Here is a 22,975-nt window from a genome sequence, read left to right as displayed (position 1 = left end):
CTACCACACCGACAAAACAACATCGATCAGCGACGTTCACTTTTGTTTACATTCCAATGTTTGTAAACAAATACCCACATGGGTTCATATACATGAAAGATGTCCTCTTTATTAATTGAGTTCAATTCAGAGTCGTATAACGACGACCGAGCGCGAAACAGATCCATGAAAAGCTGCAGAACTAAACGCGAACTAAAACTTTATTACAACTCTGGAGAAGTTCACCACTCCCCCTTGCACTTGTCTCTTCCAAAAAAGGTAATGGTGAAGATGTCATACATTACTAACACAACTTTCATAGTGCACATTTTAAAAGCATTATTTTTAAAGTTCTGCTATTATAACTTTAATTCTCATTTAGCGAGGATCTGCAACTCGCTATATTTTTTACGACTAACTTTTTAAGATTTACATAAAAAGTTGATCACATCTAATACGCAAATGCTGGCGTATCACCAGAGCGCTCATTAAACAAGTTTTGCATAGTAACAGGGAAAACAAGTAAACGACCATACATTCACTGTTACCGTTTGTTTATATTTTGACCATTATTGTTTACAGATATGTTAGTGAACAATTTAAGAGAATGGTTAGGTTTTTACAACCTCAGCTGACTTTTACTGCTTCGTAAAGAAAAAAAAATTATTTCTGATTAGCACAGCAAGCAGCTTAAACGTAAAACTTTTAGATTTTGAAGACTACTAATAACATCATAACAAGTTAACGATTAAAAATTATTTTTCACTCATAATATTACGGTAGTCGTTTCTACGTAATAACAATAACAGCGTTTAAGAACGAGCATTTGGGAAAGACATAGAGTGTAGCGTAGCGAAGGACAAAGTCTGAAAAAGTCCTGGTGTTTATGAAAGCTTAGTTGTGGAAGTCTTTCCCCAGCAGTAACAAGACTCGTAGTACTATCAGTAAGGATTCTAAGGAAGTTAATAAATAAGTAGGTAATCATAATAAACAATTGTTTTATCGGTGATTATAATATAATAATAAAATGATCACCGATAAAACAATTGTTTTCTATTATAATAATGAATTTGTATACAATTTAATTAGAAATATTTATACATTACTGGAACCCTTGTTTTTATCGCCGATTAACAATATACAGTGTACAGATTTACAAGGTCATATTTGTGAGACGCGGGTGCATTCGTTTTTATGCGCCTCCCCTTGTGACACAACATAATTTTCCAACAAAGAACAATGATGGTGGCTGAGTTGCTTGCGATAAACGAACAATTGACCAACTTTGGATATTCAGTTACATTCGTTCTGTGGTGCTGTTATTTTGTCATGGCTTATCCTGAATTGTTGTTTACGATTTCTCGTGGCGGGAAAATTTAAGGTTTTCTCCAGATAAACATCACGAACGCACGCACACACACACACACACACACACACACACACACACACACACACACACATATATATATATATATATATATATATATATATATATATATATATATATATATATATATATATATGCGTATAAATATATTTTCTCTTATGCAGTTCCTCTTGAAGTAAATGGTATTATTCGTAGATACCATTTTTTTTTTATCTAGACGCTGGTTTCGTCTATACTTTTTTTTCTTTAGGCAAGTTTCTCAAAAATAAGGAAAATTATTCACGTTTCTTTCCGTGGAAAGAAACTTGAATATTTTTTGTTATTCATGAGAAGCTTGCCTGAAGAGAAAAGGTATGGACTGAGTCAAAATCCAGATAAAAAGATGGTATCTGCGAATAATGCCATTGACTTCAACAGGAATTGCATGTGTATATATTATGCATAACATTATCACACCATTCTCTCTCTCCCTCTCTCTCTCTCTTTCGTATACTTACTGTCACTTCCACAGGTTGTGAGCAAACATCCGCAGATATAATTGTATGTAAACAAGTCACAAGGTATAAAAACAACAACAACAAACCACGTGCTCTTTAAAAGTCAAAACAACGTGCTGACATTATAGGAAGGTCAATCACTAAGCCGCAGGTAGGCGTTGAATCACAGATCCCAGGAGAAGGATATTACCAGGATTATAGAGATCAAGGGATAGAGAGGAGATTGGAAAATTAAAAAAAAAGTTCTTATGAAACAGTTTAATTAAAATGAAGGACTATAAAATTATGCTAACGATTATCCGTTCTTAGAGGAAAAGTGGGTCCAATTTATCTTTAATAGGGAAAGTTATGCCCAGTCGTACTAATGTTAGAAACGGCAATTCTTCAAGAAACTGTACGCCACAACTGTCAGATAAGAGGAACCGCCAGAAATAAGCCGGGAGATGGCGATGATGAGATTATGATAAAAATATAATTTCCCGTCTCGGCGAAGATATGCCGTACGAAGGTAATAACAGGACTGGAATTCAGTAGCAAATGCCTTTCTCACACAGGGTCTAAGACGCTAAATGGTAGCCATTCTACCGTCATCTCATTTGATACGACCACCGCGTGGTCCTATCGAGATCAGCGTGCGATCTTTTCGAATTTAATCATTCTCTGGGCAGTTATACTTTCTTTGATTTGCACATACACGAGTTTTCTTCCTACAAACATATTTTTAACACAGTATACTGAATGCATCTCCCCTTTAGTGAATTTCTACATACTTTTTGAATGACAGACCATCAAGATATGAAGAGCAGATTACGTGTTGTCAATAAACAGTTGAATAGTCAAAACATAAAAAAACTGGAGATGGTTTTATTTTGAAAATGCTGACGTGGGCTTCACCTCCTACGAGCCTAAGCCGACTAAGAGGTATGCCAGTTTTCTCAGACATGTTTTGGGAGAAGAAGACGTCCACGTGTTTAAAAACTTTTATTTATTTATTTATTTATTTTTTTTGTGTGAATATGTCACTGGGAACTCTCATTCGAAAGCTTCATCTATTACTGACAGTCGCTCTGTGAACAAATCGGGGAACTGCCTTTCAGAAGCAAACTACCCGGGCAGCCGGGTCCGGGTGTATGCCTCATGGCTTGATCGACTTCCGCCATGCTTAAGCCCTTAGGGAAGACCACATTCACTACAAACGTTTTTCCAAGTGTTCCCAGTCTTCAGGATCAGATTTATTTGTATATGCCTGCAGCCTCGTGAGTTTAAAATTAGTAGTCCCTTATTTTTTTTTCTTGTAGAGAGGTTCTTGGGAGGATTTCGCCGAGTAAGAAGAATGCTTGCAGAAGACAGTCCTCAGCGTCATACTCATGTCTAACGTACGGCTAGAAAATAGGCCTACTGTATATATCCTGAGGTTTATCGACAGTTCAAAAGTTATGTCCCGTCTTCTTTCTCCTTAGTGAAAGCCGGCATACCATCTAATTAACCGAAGATGTTTAAGGAATGATGTATTTGTTTCCTTAGTATTTCATACATGTTTCTGAATAGCGGTAGTTGTGCGCGTTTACCTCTCAGTGATTTGGTCGTTCAGTCTAAGATGGCACCAGAGTTTCAGTAACCGAAAGGCGACATTTTCAAATCTGTCAGATGTCCCTTTCGTTCAAATTAGCAGCTTCTACTTTTTTAATTTTTTTTTTTTTATTATTCGCTTTTAGCATCCACACTTTACTTCTGTAAAGGAAAGATTGCTCAACAATCTCTATCCACATTACCACTTTGACTGCATAGGTGTTCTAAGTCTCTTCCCATTCTTTTGCATGTACCCTGCTAACTTCCTTGCTTCGTCTGTTCTTTTACTTGCCTCCTCTCTCATTCCACTATCATCCATTAAATTTACTTCCAAATACGTACACGAATCAACAGCTTCCATTCTTCCGACACTCATAATTTATTTAGTGCCTTTTTATTTGTACAAAATTCACTTTACTGTTTTATTTTTCTTTTTCATTTTATTTTACATGGATTAATTTTACACTGAATACGTTTAATCTAACCAAGTCAAGACATCTAGAGGTCAGGTTCCTTTTTCAACCTACACTAACGTGAATCCTGATTTCCCTACCCTAAAATCTTGTTTCTGGAAATAAACCTAAGGCAGAATTCATCATTCAGGGTATTCGGCGAGCTGATTATTATCGATTTTTATTATCTTCTTTCACAGCTTTAGGGTATGGTGGTTAACTGTAAAGCAGGGTACAGTCAGGGGAGCTGTGGATTTGTGCGTGACCGACGGTTCAGTGATAAACAAAGGTTCTGACTTTCATCGATAGTTACTGACATGGAAGTTCATCTCTTAATTCTGCCAACATTCTGACCGTCTCCGCATGATATAAGTGGCCACTTATATTCCCAGTTATAAAGTGGATCTGGTTTAATAAATCAATATATTCCCAGGACCTTTATTGAAAAATCTGAGTGGTTAATCTTATGGGGAGTGACAGATTGTAATTATACACAGGAACGAAATTATTGTTGTAGCATTCACCCCATGAGGAAATTCAGTGGTACTCTACCGTAATTTTTGGATTGTTGTATTCAGAGGAAAACTGTCAGACTCAGACTAATGATAAAGAAGATTTGATGATTTTTGTGGAGCGGCATAACGATTATACTGACCAACTTTGATGAATAGTCAAATAATTTCCAACCAGCTTAGCTACTAGAACTTTGCTGGTCGTCATCAGAAAACTAATAGAGTTGCTAGGTTTGACAAGAGACATTTTTTTAATTAGGAAATAAACAACATGAAATAATATTTCTGATTTGTCTTTGATGAGCCAAGTTAAACTTCTCCATCTAGTGATCTAGAATGCTTACCATTCTTCCCTTATAGTGACTGACGGTTGGATTTTTTTTTGGGGGGGGGCAACCCTAAACGCAAGACCGAGTTACTTCCTAGATCTTTTGAAGCAAATAAATCTGTGGCTGAGGTTCCACGTCCTGGTAACCAATTGGTTCTTAGCCACGTAAAATAAATCTAATCCTTCGGGCCAGCCCTAGGAGAGCTGTTAATCAGCTCAGTGGTCTGGTTAAAATAAGGTATACTTAACTGATACTCGTCAATCTGAGGCACTTCTTGACAGGTTGCTCTTCTTTCAAGGGACACATAGGAAAGGTTCTAGATAAGTTGGATAATTCGATTGGGGAAAACTCTAGACCGATAGTTACCATCATTCGCAAAAAACAAATCGAGTGGGAAAACTCTAGACCGATCGTTTTCATCATTCGCAAAAAAAAAAAAAAAAAAAACAAATCGAGTGAGAAAACTCTAGACCGATCGTTTCCATCATTCGTAAAAAAAACAAAGTCCAGGTTCCTGCATCCCGAATGAATATAAAAATGTTGACTGTAACTGGTACAGGAAACTGTCCATCCCTTTTGTGTCATCTAACATAGCTTGAAAGCTCCTCTTTAAACTCTTGCGTCCTGGTTACCAGCACTTCCACAAATTAGATAAGACTAGTTTACATTCGTGGTGATTTGTGCAAAAGAAAATTTAAGTGCTGACACCTGTTAACTATCATTAGGTGTCAAATATTGTGTTATTTTTCCTCATTCACAGCATTTCCTGTATTTGGTAACAGCGAGATTTTGATAACGTGTTTTCCGAGAACCTGGACATATCTTGTGTTACATTAGTCGAGAAAGAACGATATTTGTGTACGTGCTTACATTTATTTTTTGCTTATTTCTTTTTTTATATTATTTGTTTCTCTTTTTCATTCTGTTCTCCTTTTTTTCATATATAGGCATTTTATTCTGTATCGTATGTGGACGTTTGCTTTTCGAGTTGATAGTTTTAGTTTTCTGTAAAAGAAAACTACTGTGACGGCTTTGTCTGTCCATCCGCACTTTTCTGTCCGTCCTCAGCCCTCTAACCTCAGTAGTTTTTAACTACTGAGGTTAGAGGGCTGCAAATGGACATGTTGACCATCCACCCTCCACTCATCAAACATACCAAATTGCAGCCATCTATCCTCAGCAGTATTTATTTTATTTAAGGTTAAAGTTAGCCGTAATCGTACTTCTGGCACCCCTATACGGACCAACACCACAGGTCACCATCGGACCATGGCTGAGTTTCATGGGGGGCGGCTAAGAGTTTCATGGGCCGTGGCTAAGGCCACCACCGGACCATGGCTGAATTTCGTGGGCATTATACGCAATACAGAAAACTTAGTTGCGCCGAAGAAACTTCGGCACATTTTTTACTTGTTTCGTATTTATTCCGTCTGACTGTTCAATATATAATGATAATAATAATTAGGGAGTCCCTTTTTAGAAATCGGATCCCTTCTATTCCAAGTTATAATGTTTTGTGAAAGTCATAGCAACTTTTATTTGTACGTCATACATCGCACCACTGACGTAAAATTTATTCATTAATCACAAAACAACAATGATTTTCCTCGCCGCGTCTGAAAGTTCCACATTTGCCATTTTTGTCAAACTACGTTTTTCTTTATTTGTTTACTCGAAGTCAAATATAATCATATTTCAAACATCCAACATCAGTGTTTCTAACTAATAATTTTTCTTTCGTGCAAAAGCAAATATTAAAAAATCCTTAACATCTCAAGCAACAAGAGCAGAGATTAACTTCCCTATCGCAAAACTTTTTAATGTTCTGAAGTGATGATGAATCACGCTTTCAAGGACCAGATAGCCTTTTGGATTCTGTATAATAAGCTCTTATCTTTAGTGCCCAGTTCGTGCATAATTTGCAGATAAATGTTTGACAAAAAAATGAGACGCCCTGACTGCAAAGCCAGAGAACTATGTTTACGTTCCCAGGGCAAACAGGTCCAGGAAAAGAGTGGGGGTTCATAAAATGAGACAGATATTTACTGGTATTACAGAATAACAAAACCTGCTAAAAGGTCTCTTAAACTATGGAAACAAAAAAACCACTGACTGACTTTATCAGTGACTTGACAACAGCGGTATAATTAACAATAGGCCTACTCTGAAATTTCATCTCAAGTCTGCACTAGCGAACATAACTGAAGTTCTAGTTATTAGTTGTACTGTTTCTTAAATTACCAACCAATAATATGTTAGGGCCTTGTCACTTAAGGATGTACGTAGTAAAATGGAAGTTGGGACATTGGTCACATTTTCTGGTCATTGAGCTCTTTCCTGAGGCAAGTCGTCTTCAGTTAACTTTAGCCTGCTAAGGACATTGCCCCTACCCTGCAACAACTGCAGTTTGAAATCAGACAGGCTTGGCAACTCTCAGACCGTCAGTAAGTTGGCCCAGAACTAAAAAATCTGCAAACGGAGAGACATTTTAGAAAAAAATTGCTTACCTATTGAAAAACAGTAATGACACGGACGAGCAAGCTATTGACAGATGAGTGAATGTGATCCATAGATGGGCCAAATGACCATCTACAAAATACAAACAAGGATGATAAAATTAACATACAAATATGTAAGGTATATACAGTATATCAGAACCGTGAGAAACCTATCCTGCTCAATAGAGAGGAATGATCCTCCAAGCATGCACTACATACAGTAGGTACCACCAAGACTAAAGATGTATCAAGGTTTAAGGACTATTTAGGCTGAAAATATCCAGAACAAGCTGAAATAAAGCTGTGATGAAAAAGATGTCTGAAAAATTACAACTTAAATACGCAACAAATTAATGCACAAAACACAAATAAGAGGCGCCGTTGCAAATAGCAAGAGTTCTTTCGAATGCAGCTTAAGACTACTGCCACAACCGTATACAATACAACTCTTCGATGTTATTATAACAAAGTCCAACATGTTTGCTTCCAGAGGATTGCTGAAGATCGCGTCTTTTATACCTCCATCTGTAGCAAGAAGAACAATATTCCTTTCTGGTATGTAAAAGCTAAGAACCAGCAAAAGTGGCATAGAATTTAAGTGTCTTTTGTTACCGGCGTGGTAATGGCTGGCCCAGACTCGAGACGAACTCGAGTAAACCCTGTACTGTACTGTGTACTGTATGTTTAAGCCATTTAGAGCGAATAAATGTCACACATGTTACTTTGTTCTTTTTAAATAGTAACTAATTTTTTTAATGTCTTTTTCAATAGCAGCTAATTCCACTATTTGTATTATGGTACTGAGTAATCTACCGGTTTTAATGTCATTAGGTAGCCTTGACCATTCATTCATAAATCAGTAAAATTAATCGCGTATGATACCTGTCCTTAATCAGTACCAGTGTCAAAGCTAATTAGGTTAGAAAGGTCAAAGTTATGCCACAGTGCCAGTTACGGCATCCTAACCTCACAATTCTTAACCTAAATTAGGGTGCTGCTCCTTACCTGTTCAGAGAAGCAAACTAAACCTAACCTAGCCTAGAGTGCCAATGATCTTAAAAATGAAGTACAAATTCATTTATTCTTTATTAATGAAATCTTTACTGGACAATATAGAAATATATGCATATGATGTAGAACAGGTGAGATAACATGAAAAATTTAGAGAAATAATGTGAAAAATGTACCGTCTTCTGTTCATGGTTTTTCGCAGAGTGGCTCAGTGGTACTCCATGGTTAGTGCCAGCCCCTCAGGGATTAACGTAATAACAAAAGATGATGCACTCAGGTATACAGCATTCATTGTACATACATTGCATATGGTACAGTGCCTTACATACAAAACCTTATACAGGTAATTTCTTTTCTTTGCTGATAAATTAATCTACTGTGACAGAGTCCTTGAATGACACATTTTGCTTGCTAAAGTGGTATATTTTTTGGGTGTTTTGCTTTTAATATGCTTGGTATAAGAAGAAACCATAAATGATAATTATATCTTTGGATTCGATACAATTTCTAAGTTAGTGTATATTTTCACTGTACTCTATATTTTTATAGGCTATGTTTGCAAGGGTTACAGTAGGAATTTTGGGTAACCTAGAGGTAGCATAGCAGAAGGCTACCATAGTCACTATTGTTATGTGTTTACTCCAGGTGTATTGCACTCCCCTTGGATGAAATAGTGTGGATAATCAAAGGATTGCTGTTTTAGGTTTGTTGTTAAGGAAATGTAGGCAGTATTAGGAACAAACCCTTTGGCCAACTTGAAGAATTTTAATTTGGTCTTTTGGTCAAAGTTTTTTATAACTGTAAATTAAGTTAATAAAATAATTTATTTTTTTAAGTTTTTTAATTCGATTGTGCTGCTTTTCTCAGGGTTTGCTATTATCTTCTCAGCGTAATCCTTAGAAAGGGCTGCTGTTTTTAATGAGCATTCTCCAGCTGCTCCTTTCTTGAACGGTTTATTTCATGATTGGTTTTCTTAGATTTTTCAAGGACAGATGCCCCTCCTGATTCCAACTCTTCCTATTTTTCTGGGCATGGGGTTGGCACTATGTTGGGCTGGCTTATCCCCTTTCCCACCCCTAGTGGCTTGGTTGAGGATTTATTAAAAACGATGTGAAAATTGGAGCATGATAAACTAGAGTTAGACCACTAGGTAAGAGGAAAAAGTGCTGCCTGGACCAGAAAGACTGCAAGGAGCCTGTACTGTAGTATCGTCACAGAAATACAGTAATACTGTAACCTTCCCCCCCCTTTTTTTTTGGGATAGCGGCTCACCCTTTCTCTGTTACCTCCACTGTTGCTCCACTGGTAATCTTCATCTACCCCCCAAAAAATAAAAAAAAAATAAAAAGTTGTTGTGTATAGCTAGGAAATTTTATTGTACTGTTTTTTCTTTAATCTGAATTGCTTTCTTTAGTGTAGATGTATTAGTTCGAAGTTTTAAAGGTTCTACAGTAATGCACTATGTATAAGTTTTGCTGTGCATATCAACTAATGACAAATTGAAATTTTTTATATCATATTACAGCGTGTTTGTATGGAATAAGGTCTAGATGGAGAGCCCCGCTTTTTAGGGAGTTGTATAAAAGACACCAGCAATTAGAAGCCAAAGGCGAAGTACCACCAAACATCCGATCAGAATATATAGAGTGGTGAGTATAGTTGTAATTAACAATACAAAATTAGGTGTCGTAAAGGAAGCATATTGAAAAGGTGTCCGTAGTGGACTGCTTTATGTAGGTTATATAGTGTCTACTGGAGAATTTAAGGAAAAGGTGGTGGAATTCTTTAAAAGGCAGAAGAATTAAATGGAGAGGAGAGGACCAAAAATAAAGTAAAATAAAGCTTATGGTGAGTGAAAGGGGAGTAAAGGAAAACGTATCATTAGGAAAGTGGCCATTGTTGTTAGAAAATGATGGGGATTAATTCTATGGTGCATTGAATGTAACAGATCGTGCCACAAGAGCTGCTCAGGATTACCAATTATACATGGAAGAGAGGGAGAATGAGAACCTCAAGTGATAGATGGGGAGTTATTAGAAGACATAGAGCAATTTTGTTACAGGTGGAGTGTTTTAAAGTGGGAAGAATAACTCCAGCAAACCAGAATGGTCAGTAGTCAGAAGATTAAGCAGAAAACTGATACAGTATGAAGTACATGTCTCTATAGAATTTTGAACTAGCATAATTCCCCTGATGCTGAGGACAGTAGTCCTCATAAAGCTTAAGGGTTTTAAGTACTGAGTTATACAGTATTTCTAATAATATATAAAGATTTTTTTAATTGAAAAAAATAAAAATTATAAGTTATTGATAATAGTTAAATCACAAATATTCCAAGGTAATTATTCAGCTGTTTTCCAAAAATCTTATATAGTTATTAAAATAGCATACTCAATATTCTATGTGATTAAACACTCAAAATAATTAGATCAGGGAGCATGGACAAACTAAGCTAGAAAAGCCTGGTAAATATAATATGGACACAAGTTCAAGTTACAGAAATTACTGGCCTCATGCTCAATTTCTTATCTGGGAGCATGGAATTTCCTGTTGGAGATTCAGCTTTGTCAGGCAGTTGAGATACAATCCTCCCATGGAAGAAGTGTCTCCTGTACATGAAAGGCAATTCCTTATGGAAACAAATACCAAATTTTAAAAAGTACTGCTATATATATAATATATATATATATATATATATATATATATATATATATATATATATATATATATATATATATATATATATATATATATATATATATATATATATATATATATATATATATATATATATATATATATATATTATGCAGACCAGAGCCTTTTATCATAATATACCACACAGTCCCTGATGCCAAAGGAAAGTGATTGCATACAGCATGTGAGTGTGGGACTCCTCCCACTCTCCTGCCTGTGTCCAGTTAACAACCTTGTCACTGACTTTCAACAACAGCTTCCAGTTTGTCGCTGAGGAATGATCTTGAATAAAATGGAAAAATATAAATTACTTTAAAAAGTTTGGTATAATTTTACTGGATTTTTCCCTCCTATGTTTCCATAGAATATATTTGAATTTATATGCTTTCATTAAAGTGGAAATGTGCTTAGCCTTAATTGAAAAGAGTTTGGCTGAGAGTAAGAGTTACAGCACTCCTCTCCTCCAGCATGTTGGATAAGTCAAGAAAAAATCTTCTTAAAATTACTCCACTGTATTACACATTTGTTCACTAGGTTGGGTTTTGCCAGTGTTGCCCCTTTAATTTGTGGACACAGTAAGGAGGCGGGGACAAATGAAAATTGGATAGGTGGGACTAAATTAACCACTCAGCTCTTGTAAGGCAACAGTTAAAATGATCCTAGGAGATATTTGGAAGGATATGAGTGTGTAAGCCGTATTCTTCCTCTGTTCCCTGCTAATGATGGCAAGAACATCTTGCATTAAGATGCAAAGAACAATAGAGGGGATAGCAAGTGAAAATGCCCTTTACTGTTGCTTCTGTTCCTAGTTAGCCATTGCTAAAAAGGGAGGTTGAACCCCACAATCAGTTTATCAAGGCAAGCCCAGTAAAGAGATGCATTTGTAAAGCAATGGTCTTTATAAGAAAAATGCAGAGTGGACAAATTCTGATATTTAAAGAATAGAAAAGATGGTAAAGATGATAATGAAGATTTGAAATGTTATGGGAATTACTAGTCATTAAGCGTTTTTGTTTGAATGTGTGAATGTCAAATTTTTTAAAATGTAGGCACTGTACTTACGTCACTGATGATTATTGGAAATATCTTGACTCCTTGGATTGTGTGGTGTATAGTGTAATGATATATTTTTTTTATCTATTTGTATCCTCAGATATCCTGAATAGATTTTGTGCACTATGTGGTATATGGAAAAGGTGCACATATGCTGGAAATTTTATATTGTATAGCTTTTTTGAAAATGGTACTGATCGGTTTATATATTACTTGTAGGAATTATGATTCAGAGTTATTTGCCTTTGGGAAGAGACTCAAAGAAGAGTTTGATGAGACTACGCTACGTCAGGCACTGACAGATATCTCGTATATTGAAAGTGAGACAAGAAAACAAGTTGCCCTTGGTGTTGAAACTCCTGCTCTTCAAGTCAGTAGCAATTGTGACTTAGCCAGTGCAGGGAAAGCTCTCATTGAAGACTATTCTCTGAAATATGTACGTGCTACTCATCCTTTACTACCTGAGGAAGGAGTAAGGTAAGTCAGTATCTCTCTCTCTCTCTCTCTCTCTCTCTCTCTCTCTCTCTCTCTCTCTCTCTCTCTCTCTCAGGGAATATGGTATAATTGACTTGGCAGAATGCTGCTTTTGTACTGTGTATTTAAATAAATATAAAAGGATGCATAAGGACATCTCAGTATAACCAAGAACTAAAAAGGAATGAATGTAGGATTACAGCTAATTTGAGCAAGCATAGGGAAGAAAGGATTTGTAAAGATGAAAAGAGGTAGTGAATGCAGAAAGGATTGTTAATAAGCAAATGGGCCTAGGGTTTAAAGATGCCATTGGAAAGATACTGCAGAAAAGGGTTGCAGTTCTGTATTGATGTGTTTAATATTATGAATGGTTAAATACAGAGAATAGACTATATGGCTCAAGAGTGGATGAGGCTCATTTAAGTTTGAGAATGCTTATGGAAATGACAGTAAGGGATATAAGGGGGGAAATTGGAAGATTGAAAAGTTAGAAAGACACAAGGAATTATGGGATTACTGGTGAGTTCCTGGGATATGTTGGTGATGGTATGGTGGCTGCCAAGAGTGTGTAAGATATGTTTAGATCACTGGAATACTACATAAAAATAAAGGAGAGAAGTAATTATGCCTTTGTTTAAGTTGTTAGAGGTAACTGTAAGAAATGTAGTCATAGCATTGCTAGTATACATGAGAAGTTGTATAGTAGTGGTTTGGTTGAAAAAGTAAGCTGTATGATAAAAGGATTGAAAGGAGACAGTGTATTTAGAGAAGGAAGAGGATATAGTACAAAAGTTTTTGTTATGAAACAGATGTGTGAGAAGTTTGAAACTGAGAAGTGATTAGTTTAATGTAAAAGTGGGTTGTAGTTAAAGGTGTCTTATGGATGGAGTGATAATGGTAGTACGGGAAAACAATGGGGAACTTCCTCATTAATGCTATTGAATTTTGTTTTCACTTCAAGTAGTTAGAGATTTAATGAGTTTTTTCCACTCTCTCTGTCTTGCTGTTCCTCTCTTCTCTTTTTATATGCCTGAATTGTCTCTCTTCAAAATATGAGTATTTTTTCCATTCTATAGACACTTCATCTCTCTACAGCTTCCTCATTTGTAAGATGATCATTCCAACAGATTCCAGGCATGAATCCCATTATATTACAGTCACCCATGTTTCTGCAGCTTAGGGAAGTGTAGTTCTGTTACCATTGTCACAGGTTTTTTACCATTATATTATTTAATGGTGATGATTGCTAAAGGAATGCTCTCATGTACTAGTAGTCCAGGAACATTTTTGTTCTTTCTTCACTTTCAATGTCAGCTTCAGAATTCAGTATGCCATAACATAGGTCTCCTCCTTCTGCTTTTTATGTGTCACCATTTGTTCATATAAATTCAGGACATTGACAATCATGTATTACTTAAAAGCCCAATTTTTCCAATCATGTATTACTTAAAAGCCCAATTTTTCCTCAGGACAATTGTCGACTACTTAACGTCTGAGAAGGCCATATCTGAGATAGGACTTGGTATTGGACTCAAAGACATCGTTTTAACTGAGGTATGTTGCACCCTGACATTATTGATTTAAAATGTTTAATTTGTTAAGAGGATTTTTAGGCACTTTGTAACTTACAGTAGGATGTTTTACAATAAAACAGCAAAACGAACAAATTAACAAGAAATTGTCATGTGACACTGCCACTATTAATTCACAGGAAAGAATATTAAACATGCATTACTTTATTTTTAAAGAAAATTTGATAGATAATCTAGTAAATAGACTAAAAACAGTGCTGAAAAAACTATATACAAAGAAACATGTAAAAAATGCTCCAAAGTTTCTTCTGCGCAATCGAGTTTTCTGTACAGCTGCTACACAGCGTATAATCAAGGCCACCAAAAATAGATCTGTCTTTCGGTGGCCTCAGTATAATGCTGTATGAGCTGCGGTCCATGAAACTTTAACCACTGCCCGGTGGTGGCCTATCCTATATTGTTGCCAGAAGCACGATTATGGGTAACTTTAACCTTAAAATGAAAACTACTGAGTTTAGAGGGCTGCAATTTGTTATGTTTGATGATTGTAGAGTGGATGATCAACATAACAATTTGCAGCCCTCTAGCCTTGGTAGTTTTTAAGATCTGAGGGCTGACAGAAAAAGTGCTGACGGAGAAACAAAGCCGGCACAACAGTTTTCTTTTTACAGAAAACTAAAAAAAATGGAGATGGAGCAGAAACCATAGAAATAGGAACTCCTTGCACACAAAAAAGTAAAAAATGCTTCAAGTTTTTTGAAGGAGCCACTGCCCATGAAGCTTTAGTTCCATGGCCTGGTAGTGGCCTGTCCTATAGCGTTGCCAGACGCACAATTATGGCTAACTTTAACTTTAAATAAAATAAAAACTACAGAGACTAGAGTGAAGCAATTTGGTATGTTTGATGATTGGAGGGTGGATGATCAATATCCCAGTTTGCAGCCCTCTAGCCTCAGTAGTTTTTAAGATCTGAGGGCAGACAGGAAAAGTGTGGACGGACAGACAGAGCCGGCACAAAAGTTTTCTCTAACAGAAAACTAAAATGTGAACAAAAAAATCAGAACATTTATTGTAGCACTAATATTAAACTAATTCTAAGCCTAAGAACTTGCAGGTAATTAAACAAAATCCTCCTAGAACATAACCCTGTAGAAAATTCCTGAAAACTTCAAGTTCAAGATGAGAAATATATGTAGATACTATTTCCAGATTCTGACTTTGCTTCAAATATAAAGATATACATTATTGAATCTCATTTTACAGGAGCAGCCTCCATCTGTGGCTACTTTAGCAAAGGGCTTCCAAGCTGTCGTTTCAGCTGTGAATATTTCATCTGGGATTAATTCTTGTCAGAAATTTATTCAAGATTTTGTCCTTACTCAGCTTGTTGGAAAGGACATTTATGATATATGGCAGGTAAGCTTTCTGTAATGGTCCTTTTATCTTTACGGCACTATAGTTTTAGTTACTATTGCTGTATATTGTATTTTGAATGCTATAGAAGAAAGTATCACACATCAGTTGCCCATTATTACTTTTTTTAATTTTACCTGTCAGCATGTTACTGTTTTGGAAATTTGTTAACAGGCTTGCTTTTTGTAAACTATAAAAATGAAATGGTAACAATGATACCCAAGGATTTCCCACTGATGAGTGGTTTTCAAGTCTTCCCCAAATTAATCAATGAAAATTGACAATGATGAACCACTTCAATCTCTGCTATGACAACAATTACAGGTAAGCAAATCCCCACCTAAAAACGTTTTGATAAACCGCTTACCAGCGCCAAAAATTGCTTACCGTCGCCGAAAATCTGGTTAACGATGTCATTAGCCAAGTGCCATTAGCTGACGCCACTGATAAGCGAGGACTGCCTGTATTTGGATATCAAAAATATTCTGATTTTATAAAATTTGGGAACCAAAGATGAGCAAGAGATAAAGATTAGGAAACACTAATATATGAAGCTAGATTCTAGGAAACAGTTTATTTTAATTTTCGTTTAGATTTCAAGTGTATTAAGGTGGATTCAGTGGTCAAAAACCATAAAAAGTGAGAGGAAGGCGTAAAATTGTAATTTTTTCAATAGTTGAGCATGGTATTTGAAGGTGGTCTATTGTAGTTTTGTAGTTATGGATGCATTTGCAGTTGCTCTAGGTAAATTACATGAAACAGTTGCTCAAAACCTCTTTTTCAGATTCATTGCTCAAAAACACAGTTCTTGTTAGATCAGTTAATTGCTTGAAAGTATTTTTTTAGTGGTTCTGAACATCCCTTAGATTCTAATTATCCCACCATCTGGAAACTAAATAGAGAACTGTAGAATCAATCAAATACTATTGGGATTGTGCTCACCAGTTATGAAAACTTGTTACAAACTTGCCAGTTGGATCTTCCCTCAACACATCCCTCTGGCCATGTATGATTTTATACACAATTTGTGATTAGTGGTAAAGTATACATATTCATTCACGCTAGGAAAGGAGCAGTTGAAGGCTTAGTGAAGCCAGGGGGGAGGTGTGAATGATCAGGGGATTACTGTACCTTATCCTAATACAAAACAATGGAGTAAACAAAATACACATTGTAGGAATAAACACCAAGAAAATATTCTCAGCAACAAACAAGTACATTGCTATTTATATAAGGCAAAAGTTATGACATGGTCAGTGAGAAGCTAGAATTAGTCTGTTAATATAAGACCAACAAGATTATACAGAATCAGTACAAAATTATGCAAAGTCAGTACAAAATACACAGAAGTGAGTAATGAAGGTTACATAAAGACCTAACCTAAAATATTTATACAGAGCTAAGCTAGTGGAAAATCTAACCAGCTACTAGCCAGAGTAAGAAAATAAACTAACAAGCTAATAGCTTGTTAATAGTTAGTACATTGTCTTCAAACACCTAGAAACCTGGGAAGTAAGTGCTACTCAAACAAAGCAGCATAAAAGGTAAATTACAGTATTGATTCATGCTAACTATCTCTGAAAAGTGGCAAGAACCCTCTGCTTAGATAGCTCAAACCTCACTTGAGGATTTAGCTAAAGGTGCTGTTTTTGACTCGAGAAAATAAGGAGAACAAAGGAAATAAAGGAAAATTTAATGATGAAATGAAAAGGATAAAAGATTATTAAATAAAAAAGCAACCTCTTTAAGAATCATCCACCAGTTTAAGATCTCGTTGAGTTGCAAACAGGTCAGTATAAACACCAGAAGTGACAATGTGTCACTGGGGACCTGGGGATCTGTATCCCCATACGATGGGGATCTGTATCCCCATACGATGAGCTACCAGCTGCCACTGTTGTATAGTATTTTGCCTGACACAATTTTGGCTTTTAGTTGTGAGTTTGTGGTGAAATGCATTTATATATATTACAGGTAGATGAACCATTGAAGACCCTCTCTGAGATAATGGCAAGAAGTGGTGTTGGGGCGCCAGAGCCAAGGCTTGTGTTTCAATCAGGTCAAAAGACAATTGAAGCTGTATATCAAGTTGCACTGTATTCAGACAAGCAATTTATTGGAACAGGTAAGTGGTTATATTTATGAAATTTGGTACATAACTGTTTTCATGGGATAATTTATGTTAACAGGTATGGCTTGATGTGGTTTCAAAAGTTTTGATTTACTGTTGTTTAGTAACGTCATCTTGTGGGCTGAATGTGATATCTCAATGACAAACCCATAACGTAGCCATTTTTTTTTCTTGTTTAAGTATTATTCAAAATAATTGCAGCAGAACTGAGAATTAGAATTATATATTTGCCAGCCTTGACCTCTTCTTATGTTAAAGTAAACAGTAATGGAAACTGTGTTGATTGTTAATAAGTGACTTTACTTTATGTTGATCATCTAGTTTTCCCCTTTTTGAAATTATTCATCTTGTACCAGTATATTATTATCCATATTCTTGTATAGTATAGTACTCTATCTTGGTATGTGATGGTGCAGTTACACATAAGCAAGATTTTTGGTTTTATTGAAATGGTTGATTGGAGAGGTTATTTTAGCACATGGAAAATGTTGTAGAGGAAGGATGTAGACCTTCTTTTGCACCTTAGGTTAAGTTGAAATGTGCCAGATTGCACTCCCCATGACCTAGTGTCATTCAAGATTAATTAACTTATAAAATCAGTTTAATATGATTGTTAGGGGCTTCCACTGTCTCCTAGACCTGATGAATCTTACAAACACTTTATTGTTTTTCTCTGCAAATTTCACAAATGTCTTAAAGACTATAGGTTAATTCATTATCAGTTCTGAGATACTTACATAAGTTTTAATATGCTTTCCAACAATAAAGACTGTCTAAGAGATTTAGGATCATTCTAAGGGTCAAGACTGCTTCAGTATCTACTAAGGACTTTGAATTATATCAATGAATTTCTCATTTTGCAATTCATTCACAAAATTTGACATTAAGTAAAAAATCACTGTTTCATAATACTAACAGAATCAAGATGATGGCATAACAAAGAATGCATCAAATTGAAACAAAAAATAATACACAGAAAGGTATAAATTATGAAAATCAGTAAAATGTGAAATGTTCTCAACACTGAATACAACTTATGTTATTACTTTAACACAGCATTACAAGTACAATAAAAAGATCAACAAAATAAACTAAAATCATTGCATTCATACATAGTGAGGCTGGATCAAGGGTTGTTACTCCACTGCAGGATGAGTGAGTACAGTCCTGGTTCTTAAAGATTCCCAAAGGAATTAACTTGTTTTTGAACAAATGAAATTGAAATAAATAGGGGAAACTATTAGGCAACGTACCAGGCTAAATTCTCTCTCTCTCTCTCTCTCTCTCTCTCTCTCTCTCTCTCTCTCTCTCTCTCTCTCTCTCTCTCTCTCTCTCTCTCACACACGCACACACACACACAGTTGAGACTCCAATTTTACTTCAGAGTTGTGTGTTTTGCACAACTACTGGTGATTTTATGGTATGGAGCAAAATGCAATGCCTGAACAACACTAGCAACAAAACAATTGTGTTACTTACAAGAGAACTTTATATTACATTTTACACAAGGAAAAGAACTCTAGATGATATTAAGTGGGTTTATGTTACTCTACATTTCCAAGTTAAAATTTCACTTGCAATAATTAAATGCAAATTACACAGACTTAACAAACACGAACTTGTTCCTAATCTCACTTTGATTGTGTGCAGATACTTTATGAAAGTTAAGTATGAAAACCATTCACTATCAGGCACAACCCTTAACTAAGACAGTTACATAGAACATCTGCTTAAAATACAGGAATAAACTGACATACCTCTCAACAGTTTAACACCTTCAGTGATGTGTTGGTGTTGAAATTAAAAATGGCGCTCTAACCTTTCATTGATGCAGTAATTATCTTCAGCATAGAGACAGGTGTAAAAATACAGCACAGCAGAAGTTTAACATATGTTGTGGGGCTTTTAAAATGCAATGTTACAGAAGTTGTTATTCATGATCTTTTTAAATGCAATATCCTAGAAGTAGAACTTATATTCAGGGACTTCGATTTAAGGGTGCTAGACAAGACTTGAACAGTTCTTTACTTGCATCTGAGAATTAACAAAGAGCATGTAAATCACTTTTTAGAATTTTAAAATGGCATTGGAATTGTACACCACTGACGAAAGTGCTTTACAGAAAAAAAAGAGTGGATTATTTCAACACTGATTTAAAATAGTAGAATACGTCATTACATACTGAGAAAGAACACTTTACAGGAATAGCAGCAAATTACTTCGATAATGATACAGAATTGCAAGAGCTTCTCTCCAGTAATGAGAACTGAACTACATAAAGACAATTACATTTGTAGTACCTTTACAGTACTCAATCGGTATTTTATTTGTCCTTTGCTGTAATACTGACTCTCTCAAATTTTCCTGTTTACACACCTGGTCTATTTATACCTAATTAATACTTGACTTGTGCGTGGGTCATGTTGTCCTTTGTTTATGTGGGGATATCTCGACACCTGGTGTTAGCACAGAGTAGAGCTTAGTTCCGTGGAAGTAGTACAGCCATCAGCACTTCACATCTGCAACACGGGTCAATGCTTGGACTTCATTGCAGGTCACAATGCAAGTGCAGTTTTTAAAGCTGGACTTCAGGAAATTTCACCCTTCAAGTTTGGTTTACAGACACCTGAAGTTGTGGAGTCTCTGTAGGATTGTCTGGCAATGTCATGTCTTGCTTGCTTCCTACAGAAGTTTGCAAAGAGGTGCTAAAGAAGGTCAGCACTGTCACTGGTTGATTTCATGATATGGGTATTGCAGGCTTGTGAGAGATGAGTGTTTGATTGGTCAGATCTTTTGGCACATCCCACATGGGTGGGACTTACCTTCCGTATGTCCTGTCCTCTGGGCATACATGCAGGAGTGTTGGAAACACTTGTATATTATGGTTTGAGAAAGTTTCTGTAGGTAATGGCTGTTTTGGCTTCTTGTTACTATTAATTGGTGGGATCATTTGTGCTACAGTCTTGCTGGATTATCTGCAGATTAGAAAACAGCCGAGTAGTGGCAGTGTTCCTTAGCTGATTTTGTTACCTATTGTAGGGAAAACCCCCTAGCAGTAGGTTAAGTTGAGGTTCCATTAATAATATAATAATGATACTGTAATGGTATATGGTATGCACTTAAATATGCCACTTTTACCACATCTATATATTAAAGGTTCAAAGACATTATTATGTTGCTCTTTTCAGTGTCTTTTCTTGACTATTCTCATGTACAGCACTCATGTTCCTAAACTACTGTGCAGTACTATATGAGTGTGCTATGATATTGCTAGAGAAAAGTTAGAAGATACTTGACTTGTGTTAACAGACATTGTGCATCTTTTTCAGGTTATGGGGAAAGCACAGATTTGGCTGTTGAGCAGGCAGCTTCTGATGCTCTGAGACGACTGTTTCATATCACTGCATCGTCTGATCCTCTACCTTTTGGTGAAGAAAGTAAAAATATTACGATAAGTGACAAAGAAAATCTGTCTATTCTTGACTGGTCCACCAGCAAAGCTAAAAATATTGTTATGTGTTAATTGCACTGGATTTTCTTTGCAAGCCTTCTAATAATGTGGATGTGTACATTGTATTATAATTGTATATAAATGACAGTTCTTTCATATGTGTTGTATATTTATCAGAAGTGCACTGACATTAAAAAAATCTCATTTCAAGTCACTTTAAGATTTTTATTTAAATACATTAACCTTTTTTCTGTTGTTGAAAAACTGGAAAAGAAAATAGTGTTCCTTGCTATGTTTTTCCGTCTTCCTCATGATGCATAAGTTCTAGGCATGAGGATGTACATTTTTATGGACTGGTTGATTTTAAATAACTGCTAAATTGTACAGTGTTGTTTATGTTATTTACCTGTTGTAATTTGCTTTTAGAAATAAACAAGATAACAGTGGATTTCCTATATTACTCATATCCAGTGTGTACTGTTAAGTGAAAGATATGCCAAGATTTTGTACATACATTTTATATAAGAAACAAAATACATTATTCTATGGTTATGCTGACCAGTCTGAATTCACATTTCTAAGGTCATAACTTAAGCAGGAAAATGTGCATCAATTGGACAACCCATTGGAAGTAAAAAGGGAAAACATATGAGGACATGATTATTTGCGTGGAGCTAACTGCTAAATTACATTGACCAAGTGTAAGTGACAGGTTTAAGCTGGGAGCTAATAAAAAAAGAAATATTTTCTGGGATTATATAATTCATTTTGCAGATCCAAATCAGAACAAGAAACTAAAACACAAGAATATGAAAAATTTTCACAGGATTCTCCATGAAGCATTTCAAGATGACCTCCAGCTCCCTTCAGAGTGCCAATACCCTAAGACATTTTCTGCTGAAGGGAAGAATACAATCGGAAGACACCTGAACATTCAAAGTATAATATTACAATGTGATGCTTTCTGCTTTAATGACCACAAGTTGCACATAGCCATCCCTTCGGCCCTTAGCTGCAACCCCTTTTATTCCTTTTACTGTACCTTGATTCTTATTATCTCTCTTCCATCTTACTTTCCACTCTCTCATAACAGTTGTTTTATGATGGAACTGAGAGGTTTTTCTCTTGTTACACCTTTAAAACCTTCGTCATTCTCAATTTCCCTTTCAGATGTGGATGATTTCAAAATCCCAGCGCTTGGTCTTTGGCCTAAATTTTATAGTCCAATTCCACTTTATATTCCTAGTCAGGACATTGGCACTCAGTGGAACTGGACCATCCAGTCTTGTGAAAATTTTCCCTTTTTATTTTTCAGGTTCTTGGTTTAACAGAATTTTTGTTCTATTCCTCTAGTAAATACTGGATTGTAATTCCATTGTAAAACCAGTATAGACATGAAGAAAGCCATAAGTTAGTCGCTGAAATTGGTGTTGGCATTAAATAAATGGAGCAACATAGCAGCGATTTTTGCCTTTTTCTTCAAAGTTTTACCTTTGAGGATAAGTAGAGTCACAGGATATTGGTAAAGTGTTGTTTTAAAGTGTTACTGCCACATGCGCTGCCATCCAATATATATATATATATATATATATATATATATATATATATATATATATATATATATATATATATATATATATATATATATTATATATATATATATATATATACATATATAAAGTTAAAGTTTGGTGGTTTTAGTCGTCCCGCAGGCTATTGTCTCTTTGTCAGATGTCAGCCGGGTAACCCCAACCCCCAACCATGATGTCACTCATGGCAGTAACCATCCGGTAGACAGTCTCACTATTCACTCCTTGAAGGGGAGCGAACAACGCTGGTCCCTGAGATTATGAGGCCAACATGTTACCAACTGTACTACAGTAGTTACAAACTATATATGTGTATATATATATTTATATATATATTATATACATATATTATATATAATATATATATATATATATATATATATATATATATATATATATAT

At 35.6% G+C, this 22,975-nt stretch overlaps 1 protein-coding gene across 1 annotated transcript; it reads left to right on the top strand.

Annotated features, from left to right (window-relative positions):
• The first annotated feature begins 7,585 nt into the window (after positions 1-7,585).
• mRpL44 (mitochondrial ribosomal protein L44) lies at positions 7,586-21,433 on the top strand. The gene is made up of 7 exons (XM_067093564.1): positions 7,586-7,778; positions 9,760-9,883; positions 12,204-12,461; positions 13,928-14,012; positions 15,254-15,406; positions 17,378-17,528; positions 20,864-21,433. Exons 1-7 carry the CDS (start codon positions 7,700-7,702, stop codon positions 21,055-21,057), a joined length of 1,044 nt encoding a protein of 347 aa, XP_066949665.1. The 5' UTR covers positions 7,586-7,699; the 3' UTR covers positions 21,058-21,433.
• The last annotated feature ends 1,542 nt before the right edge of the window (positions 21,434-22,975 follow it).

The sequence above is a fragment of the Macrobrachium rosenbergii genome, chromosome 50 (assembly GCF_040412425.1).
Source record: "Macrobrachium rosenbergii isolate ZJJX-2024 chromosome 50, ASM4041242v1, whole genome shotgun sequence".
Taxonomy (NCBI): domain Eukaryota; kingdom Metazoa; phylum Arthropoda; class Malacostraca; order Decapoda; family Palaemonidae; genus Macrobrachium; species Macrobrachium rosenbergii.
The sequence above is the reverse complement of the archived record's forward strand: the minus strand, read 5'-3'. Positions and strand labels throughout refer to the sequence as shown.

What these genes read in the sequence shown, in the direction of transcription:
- mRpL44 (XM_067093564.1), top strand. Translation starts at nt 7,700, where the DNA reads ATGTTTGCTTCCAGAGGATTGCTGAAGATCGCGTCTTTTATACCTCCA. An exon ending in CGATCAGAATATATAGAGTG is followed by an intron (nt 9,884 to 12,203) that starts GTGAGTATAGTT and finishes TATTACTTGTAG; the next exon opens with GAATTATGATTCAGAGTTAT. An exon ending in ACATTTATGATATATGGCAG is followed by an intron (nt 15,407 to 17,377) that starts GTAAGCTTTCTG and finishes TATATATTACAG; the next exon opens with GTAGATGAACCATTGAAGAC.